General features: G+C 41.2%; 1 protein-coding gene across 1 annotated transcript in view; it reads left to right on the top strand.

The window, feature by feature from the left end:
- Positions 1 to 1,011: 1,011 nt before the first annotated feature.
- Positions 1,012 to 10,090, top strand: part of unc79 (unc-79 homolog, NALCN channel complex subunit) — a 53,635-nt gene continuing 44,556 nt past the window's right edge. Inside the window, 4 exon segments of the mRNA XM_080784010.1 lie at positions 1,012 to 1,080; positions 2,745 to 2,865; positions 6,992 to 7,305; positions 8,097 to 8,267. Coding sequence (XP_080640136.1) covers positions 1,059 to 1,080; positions 2,745 to 2,865; positions 6,992 to 7,305; positions 8,097 to 8,267 — 628 coding nt within the window. The 5' untranslated portion in view covers positions 1,012 to 1,058.

The following is a 10,090-nucleotide window of genomic DNA, read 5'->3' as shown; positions in this document are numbered from 1 at the left end:
TGTAAGAACAAATGGCACCCTTCACATTGACCTGTTATAGCACCACCAGGAGGCCACAACCACAACCTGACCTGGCCTGTGGAGACCTGTGAGGGGCACTTTTTCTAGTCTTTAACATGAGTTTGGGGGATTAAATTAACCCAAAACTAAAAGTTATTAAAATACCCTCTGCCTTCAGAGCCTAAATAAATTATATTGTCTATATTAAGGTAGGGCCTTTGGTTATTTGGTTAAAATAAGTATCTCTATACTATACTCATTAATATGTCATATGTTTGTTCAATAGTCTCTCCATTGTCTCTCCAGCTCTTGAAACAGAAAATATATTTTCAGGTCGGGATACCAATTTTATACAATCATAGCCTAGATAACTAGTCAGGAGGATCAGTCAGGAGGATACAGAGGAAGTGGAATCAAAATTTAGCTTAATACATATGATTGGGCCCTCTTCTGATTGGCTGAAAATGTGTCACCTATCTAAAATGTATAAAGAGCTGGAGAGACAGGGGAGGACAGCTATTACTGAACACTATGAGAATATTTAGGCTACCTTTTAACAAACTTTTCCTTTTAACAAAACAATATCAAATATTACTGCTAATTGGCAATATGGCAACCATCTGTTGCATTGTTCCTAGTGGAGAAAATAGACAAAATGCTCATTAGGCCATGTAATTAATTCAATATCGACCGAATCGGACAGATGACGGAAATGTTCAAAGCAAATTCTTGAATGACAATTTGTCAAACCCGGAGCAGTCCATTTGGCAAGGTGTGTTGCCAGTTCTAAGATTTTTCTTTCCGCATAACAATGTATAAATCCACACTTCGTCAATTTGCCTACAAAATGCACTCTCCTTTAATTTACGCGAAAGCTTTATACAAATCGACCACGCCGCTGCTAAGCTAAACAAATTGCACAAGTGGTATCAACCCGATCCTGGGCGCGAGGGGGGCTATATATTCACTTTTTCACGACTGAGGTTGAGGGAAACACAACGCCGGGAGAAAAAACAATTTGACAGTGTCGGTTTTATGATTCCAGAAGTATCTACGAAATGTCTACAAAAGCAGAACAGTGTAAGTACAAACCCTTTGTGTTTTCCTCTCTTCAAATCATTTTGAAGCTACACGTTTTTTCTAAATGAAGAAACGGAATGAGGGAGCCGTCCTTGGTTGATGGTTGCACGGTTGCCAAGCAGGCAGGTTGCAACACGTCCTCTCACTGCAGAGGATGACTGGGGATGCGCTGGATTCTATAGCGGCACTGGACAACATTAAATATACGAAAGACAATAATGGATAACACATGTTTCATTGACGCGTCGATGTGAAAGTGCGTGTGAAAAGCTATAGGTAGATTGATCTCAAGGTCGACCTGACAAATTCTTCACTGAACAATATGGAGGCATTAGATTGATCAATAATCATGGTTTGTTCACACTGTCACACATCCCTGTGCTTCAGACACGGGAAGGTAATTTATCCGCTTCTTTTGCTATCGAACAGGTGCATATTCATTGAGATAGCCTAGATATATTTGTCTGCCCCTGACAGAGGATGTATTTGATCTTTGGTAATTGTAGCCTACAGTAAATGTGGTCAAGCTCCTGTGTAAATCTCCACTTGAATTACCGAAAAGTTGCTATGGTCACTTAAATCTGCTATTTCAACTAGTAGCCTACAGTGCTACACTACAATATTATATTAAACCACAATAGCAATAGGCCTATACAGTAAACTCAACTCACATAAAGTGAGTTACACAGGTTTCGAAATCTAGACCATGACATGGGAAAGCTGTAGGCTACATTTTATATATAGGCCTATAGGCTATATCTTTCTTTTTTCTTTTGTTTTTACATTTCAAGATCCATATTAATAATTGATATCAAAGGGCAAATATATGGGAGGCAGCATATATAGACAAACTGTACAATTTACAATTTAGGCATTTAGCAGACGCTCTTAATCCAGAGCGATTTACATTAAGCAAGAACAAAAAGCATGGCAATACATATAAAAAGTATTTATCATGAAACATGCGTAAACTAAGAACGTAACAGTGGAATATTTATATAATGAAACTATACATATATACTATACTATGCTTATATGTACCGGTACTATGAAGTGCTATGACTACATACAATACAATTGTGGTTAATGGCAGTGACCTTAAGGAACAGTTCCTCAGTCCAGCCATTGTAGTCACTGAACAACTCTACTGGCAGTGGTTGGGACTTGAGTGCCTGCCTGGCTCAAAAGCACATTGGTGATTGCTGTTATATAAAAATGAGACAGCATTTGTTCCTCACTCCCACCCTAAACCAGATGAATAGGGATTTTGAACGAATGACCTTTTGGTTGCACGTTTTCTTGTCTTTATGTTACTGTTGCCTCTTGGGCTTGTTGTGACCTATAAGGTATAGCTGCTGTGCTAAAAGGTCACCTGCTATTATTTAAGTAAGAGAAACAGGATGCCATGGGAACAGACCATTTGATTAACTTGATAATAGAAACAGTCATGTTACATGGATACCATTGCTAGACAGTAGAGATTTGGCCAATTCAACCATCGAGATGATGTGACAAGCTAAAAAGCAGCTTATTACACATTGTGCCATGTCCCCTGTTTTTTTAAATGCTCTGATGTCTCAGCTTGTAGAATCAATTGAATAATATATTGTATTGGTCACACTCACAGTTGATTTGCTTGTTTCTCTGCTCTTTATTTTGTTTAGTTGCTTCTAAGATACGATACTTGCAAGAGTATCACAACCGTGTGCAACACAATATTTACCCTGTGCCCTCTGGAACAGACATTGCAAACACACTGAAATACTTTTCACAAACCCTGCTCAGGTAAGTAACCTGCGCTGGAGCCGACAGGTGAAGTAATGGACTTGAATGTTTGACACGTAGTTTCCATCATAGTACACCCTCTACTTAACTAGGTAGTATGTTTTGATAGGAATTAGATTAACACCATGATAAATGTGCAAATCTGAGAAATCTCTATGAATTTAGATTCCAGCATAGTGGCTAGTCTCCATCCTCTGTCAATTTGAGTAAATGCTGAAATGCAGCATTAGAGTTCAGATTCTCTTCTAATTCTCAATCTCACCATCCTCTGCCCTGCGAGAAGCTGTTCTACTACTGCAGTACTGTCCAGTACTGTGAGAAGCTGTTCTACTACTGCAGTACTGTCCAGTACTGTGAAAAGTGCAAGAACACGTGGACTAGCCTGTGCCCATTCAGATGCAGCTATAGAGACAGGAGCAGACATCCTATATGGATTAAGTTATGGTATTGAACACCAGGATGAGATAGATGATCCAGTCTGTTTGTTATTGATCCAGTGGTTGGCCGCTATGAACATATCCCCGGGGAAGTCTGTGTTGTCCCTGCCAGAGGTCAGGCCCTCGGGCACTGTGGGTTGGAGAAGGGTTATCCTGGTCCCGTGAGTGCTGTGAAAGCCTGAGGAGGGAACATCATGTTATTTCCTCCTCCAACCACAGAGCAGCCATTTGTAATACATCCAATTTAGATGTGTGTGTCATTTCACTGCCTCTGCAGCAACGCTTTCTTCCAAAACAACTGCATTGATTAGACGTAATCACCATAAGTTCCAGAGAAGATTTTGGATGAGAGCTAGCAAGGTCCAGCACATATTAGCTAGCATTGTTCTACACATCTAAGTTGATGCTTCACTTATCATGGATCAGTGAAATAACTGATTGTCAAGCTAACAATGCATTGGTGTTCTCATCCTTGTCATAATGTATCCTGTATACTGCATGCTTTGCAGTGGGATCGCCACAGCTCTGATAGCCACTGTTGGTTTTATAAACATCGAATGTGTTATTCACTAATCACTATGAATGTTACCTCAAATCACTCTTTTGACTGATGGGTCGTGTCACACAAGTCTGATTTACTCGTAATAAAAACATTGTGGATCAATTCGTGGACCACAAGGTATGAAGGTATGAATGCAGGCCAGGGGTGCCCTTACTGCCCTATGTTCCCTAAACCCTATGTTCCTATAGCCCTGTTAACCCTAAACCTAACCCCAACCCTAATCCCAATGTTATATGGTCAGTTGGTCACACATCTTTGTCGGAGGGGTGATAGCCAATGAATGCAGAGGCGCCAGACACGTCAATTTCCTGTGTTTTGTGGGCAGTGCCGGTTTCCTGGTGTGTAGCTCGTTTGACTTATATTGGAGTGGTTGGCCCACTGAAATAAAAATTACAAGCGTAATGCCTGCCGAGTTGGTTTAACCAAGGCGCTTCTTTCCTATTGGTTGACGCTCTGTCAAAGTCAGACGCTGAAAGCGTTACATCAAAACACTGCAACCAGATGCTCCACCCCCTTGCTCCCATAGCATGGAAATGAGTGTGACACTTCCTACATTGAAAGGGTAACCGGAAGGCTCACCCCCAGCGTTTATTGTATTCTTGTATTTGTTTTTTACTGCGATTAAGGTTAGAATAAGGTTAGTGTTTGGCATAGTTTTATTGAGGTCACGTTTAGTAATACCTGGTGCATGGCGACCGTTCCGAGGTTGCCGGATTTGTATCTAGCCGGGCAATCGTGTCTCGGGCAGAGCGTTCTTGTATTCATTGACAGTAGTCTGGACTGTACTATATATATCAGAGAGTCTGGAATTACTCAGAGTCAGTCACAGACCTGTGGCTCGAAGAGAAGTCAACGAGAGAGAGAGAGAGTAGTGGAGTGGAGTGGAGTGGAGTGGAGTGGAGTGGGACTGGTGAGGCTGAAATTTGAAGTGAGCGTATGTCATATATTCATGTAAATAAAGTGACCCTTGATGACAGAGGATGGAATGGCCAAATATTTGTTTCATAATCATAATGCAGTAAATGCACAATAGGGGAGTGATCAGGATAGTTTGAGTACAGTATTATGATATGAATGACATTTTCTTTTCAAATGTATAGACGTTTACCAGCATCTCATAAAACAAGAGGCTGAACTATTTGTGATAATACTGAAGGCAGATGGACACAGCTAGAAAGGATTATGTGATGTTAGGCAACAGAGATAATTTGGTATTTATAGTACATTATTTGGTTTCATAGTAATTGAGAGAATGTTAGGAGTTTCGATGCAATGAGATAGCAGGATTTTCCAGTCATGTGTGTCATGTGTTTGGATCAGTGCATTTCTACATGTGTTTTGTATGTAGCTTGTATGTGTGCTTATACGTGTGTGTGTGTGTGTGTGTGTGTGTGTGTGTGTGTGTGTGTGTGTGTGCGTGCGTGCGTGCGTGCGTGCGTGCGTGCGTGAGTGAGTGCGAGTGAGTGTCTTGTGTGTAGATGTTCATTGTTCAAATTAACACTGTTTGTCATGAGAATTGGGCAGTGAAAAATCACACTCTGTAAGATGTTGTCTATTATATTGAGTCTATTGCTGCATAGCGTTTTATAAGTTTCTTCAGAAAAACATTATTTATCAACATGGATCGACATTGATCCTACAGAGTGTTATTTTAAGGGGATCAGTCACATAATGTCAGGTTATCTGTTAAAACATTCTAGGCCTAATGTTATATATAATGTTACAGTATGTTATATGAGCGAATACTTTTTCTTTGGTAGTTATTTACTTACATCCCCTCACTCACTGGCCCTCTAAATGTTGTAACTCTGCCTCTGTCAGTGACCCTTAAAAAAGGGGAAAGAAAATTAAACTATATATCAGCATTTACACAGTAAAATCCTCAGTGTTCATGTATCCATTCGTATCGTTCGTATAGAGTCTACAAATGTAACCAAATGGACCTCATTTGTACCAAATTAACACTGACTATTTTACTGTGTATAGCTGAACTCTGATGATGAAATGCCTCCAAATCATTAGTGTGATAGAACAGCTTAGCTCTTTAATAAAGTGCAGTACAAAGAGCAATGCTCACTGGCCAGTTCCACCCCTTCCTCCACCCTATAAGCTTCACACGAGATAACAACGAGTCCCTGCATTTTCCTCTAAAACAACGGTGTATCTCCACCTCCTTCCCCAGGGGACAGCAAACACAAACGTCCACCCGCTCCACCCACCCCTATCCATTAGCTCACAAACATAATGCTACCAGTCATACAACCTATTCCTTTGTCATTATAGTTTCTCCCCTACCGTAGATTAGTTGTTACATTTATTTTAGAGACCCGAATCCATATGCCTGTTGGATCTCATTATTTCTCCTGATGATACTTCTACAGTATCATAAGTTATGCATACAGACATTATTTCTCTGGTGCAATAAACATGTGCTGTGACCAAGGAACTCTTCATCTAAGCTCACACACATGTTTATTACTGACGCATGTTTCAAAAGTGTCACCTCTGTATTTTCCCGATCCAATTTGTTGTCACATCCATCCTTGACAGCCCCACTAAATATGAGGATATATTGATTAAAGATACCATGGCCCATTGGCCTTGTGCATGGTAGCCACTGTCCTTATCGATTGGAAGATGGCAGCCATCGAGGGACAGTACTTTGCACTGCCCCTTTCTGGAGAAGTATGGGGTTGCCACTGTGAAAACATGCCATTTTTTATATTTTTGCTCCCTGTCACCAGATACGCATGAGATGCAGTGATCATTGCAGGTTCTTGCTCATGTTTTTTTGTTTCTTTGTTTAGTTCTCAGTTTCCCATAGTGCAGAGAAAGTCAAAAACAATGCACTATGAACTTAAAAAGTCACACTGAACAGACAAAGCAGGGAACAATTTGCCCGTGCACTTCAGTGATACAGTGAAATAGTGAGACACTGCATCCTATGTGGGGTCTATCTGGGTTTGTTTATTTCTATTTACGCTGTCTCTGTAGTGCCATTTCAATGTAATGTGCTGTTTCTTTGTGTCTTTGTTGTCTCTTTTTTTCCCTTGTTCCCCCCTCCTCCTCCTATACCCTCCCTCCCCTCCCCTCCCCCTGCCTCCCCCTCCCTCCCACTCCGGAGCAGCATTCTGTCCCGCACAGGCAGGAAGGAGAACCAGGAAGCTTCCAATTTGGCCGTGCCTATGACCATGTGTCTTTTTCCTGTGCCATTCCCACTCACCCCATCTCTAAGACCACAAGTCAGTTCCATCAACCCTACAGTTACTCGCTCCCTCCTTTACAGCGTTCTGCGCGATGCCCCATCAGACCGCGGGGGGCAGGGGCAGCAGAGCCGGGACGCTCAACTCTCAGAGTACCCCTCTCTGGACTATCAGGGGCTCTATGTGACCCTCGTCACTCTGCTTGACCTGGTGCCTCTGCTGCAACACGGTCAGCATGGTGAGTCAAGGAACCACTGCACCCCTGTTTGTCATCATCACCCCACCCACCCCACCCTAACCCACCCACCCCACCCCACCCCACCACCCGAGTGGCCTGGCCTGCATGAAGCCACCGCTGCTTTCTCTTATCGGCCTCCTGTGTTAATGGGAGGAGACAAGTCCCACAGAGGATCTTTCGGGGATGCATGGGGGTGATGGGGAGCACGCTGGAACCCGTCGACTCGCTCGTTCATAAGCGATTGGATGTCAGAGACGATGTGCCTCTGCAGCCTCTGTGTACCGTTCCTGAATTGCATGTTGGTTACGTTAAAAGTGGGAGAAATGTGTTCACTTTTGTTGCCACATGTGAATATATTAATAACAGTAAATGTTAAAAAGAACAAAAATGTTTGACCCACACTGAACAATGTACTTTTATTGTTTAGATTATTACTCTGTTTTTCACAGCCCCAAAGGATGCAACATAGTCAATGCTCTTGTTTGTTAATATTTTACCACTGTTGAATGCTTTGCTGAGGTCAAATGTTGCCTAATAGAATATCTCCACTGTCCTCAACAAAGGTTCATATTCCAAATGTTCTCTAGATATCTTCCTTGTTTTTATATTCTTGTTGATTTTATGAATGTTCACAAGTGTTGTAATGTTGCAGTCACATACAGTATGTACGTCTGTGCATACAGTATACTGTATGTGTACACTGTACAGTTTATTGAACATTGAGTATTATTATTGAGTATCTGTGTATCTCTATCTCCTTTTTGTTTTGCCTTCTTCCCCTTTCTCGTCAGATCTGGGACAGTCCATATTTTACACTACAACTTGCCTCCTGCCTTTTCTCAGTGATGATATTCTCAGCACTTTGCCCTATACTATGGTCTCCACTTTAGCTACCTTCCCCCCTTTCCTCCACAAAGACATCATTGAGTACCTGAGCACCTCTTTCCTTCCTATGGCTATATGTGAGTATAACGCATATTGTGATGAAGACAACATCTCCCTTTCTCGTCAGTCGGGGAAAACAAAAAAGATAGTGGCTCGTGAATCGGTACTGGTACCCAAATTATATGAACCCAGGAGTTTGCGGTCACACCATGTTATTGGCTAACTGCCCTCCCAGGGCAATTGTAGCAGAACTACGGTAGTATAGTGATTCTGTGACTATATAGGCATAAGGTTTAAGTGGTTAACCACACAACAGCCATACCTAAAAGTAACCATTTCAAATGTGGGACAAAAACAAACATTTTAACGCTTAAAGTTGGGCTTAGATTCGAGAATTTATGAAATGTTAAACGATTTGGAAATCTGGTTACATTCACACACTACTAAGATTATTTTAAACATGCACACACTACAAGATTTTGAAAGAATGGGGAATCACATGCTGCTTTTATGAAGATAATAGGGCTTGCCCAAAGCAACTCAAACGCTGCACCTTGATGTGCTGTGATGTGGAAGCAGATGTAAACAATGGAGGTTGTTAAACTTGAGATGGCAACAGACGAACGATTCTGATATGACTGAGAAGATAAGACACGTTATATAGACAGTCATGTTACCACATAGTATTGACATGCCTCAGCTATCCAATGTACCCACAGGTTGAGGTTCTCTCACTACATGTCTCTCTCTCTCTCTCTCTCTCTCTCTCTCTCTCTCTCTCTCTCGGTTGTGCGACTCCCGCCGTGCCATTCCACTGGGACAGTAGTGATCATTCACATAAATATCTAACATATTTGAACATGATTGACACGGCCCGATCATCTGTCAGCAAATCGGGAGGATCATGATTGGAATCTTTGAACCGTGCCCTCACTATAATAATAATAATAGCTTGAATTTATATGGCGCCTTTCATGAACCCAAGGGCACAACAAACAACTATATGCTATAAGCCAGAGGACAATCTTGCCCGATCTAGGCTGTGGTACTGAATGCCCCTTCCCGATTGCAGGGCATTCTAATGATCTTGTAGTGTGTGCACTGAATTCAGGTTAGTTCTGCTCATCTCTGGATGTTCGTGCAATACATCATGGGTATCATACTACCTGTTTAGGAGCCACTACCAAAAACTAAAAGCACTTTTTATAAAGCCCATGGGCTATATCTTGTGTCACCCCTTAACCCTTATCCCTAAACTTATTTGCCATTTTTTACTATTTAAAAATACCTTTGGAAATTGTTCAAATAGCTGATCTACGAGCTCACAACATGTACCGGTAGATGTAGGTCGGCTAGTTGAACTATTTTAAAATGATTGTCAAAATAGTAAAAAAAAGGCAAATAAGTTTAGGGATAAGGGCGGCGCAAGATGGAGCCCTATGGCTATAATGCATTAAACATACTTATTATCTCTGCCAGGCCAGACGGCTGACGGCCAGATTCTATGTTTCCGCCTCAGTCCGTCTGTAATACATTATAATAACTTTTAATGCATTATAGTGTAACTATAAGTCATAATCATTGGGTGCTTGAATCTTAAATCTTAAAAAGAATATGAATACACTATGATCCTGGCCAAAAGAAAGAGTCTGTGAGTGACCAGCAATTATGTATTATGATACTTGACCGCATTATAAGTCATCATAAAATACTGTGTACAGTGTGTTATAAATATTGTTATAAATAATCATGAGTGCTGTAATTCTACAGTGTTATATGCAGATTATAATGCATAGAGATCAGACACAGGCTTTATAGAATGTGTTATATACAATGATCAGTGTTAGTAGTCAGTATAGTAATCTAGATTATGACTTTCTGAGAAAATGAAAACCCTGTC

The sequence above is a fragment of the Protomyctophum bolini genome (genome assembly GCF_963924005.1).
Source record: "Protomyctophum bolini genome assembly, chromosome: 15".
In the NCBI taxonomy this organism is placed as follows: domain Eukaryota; kingdom Metazoa; phylum Chordata; class Actinopteri; order Myctophiformes; family Myctophidae; genus Protomyctophum; species Protomyctophum bolini.
The sequence above is the reverse complement of the archived record's forward strand: the minus strand, read 5'-3'. Positions and strand labels throughout refer to the sequence as shown.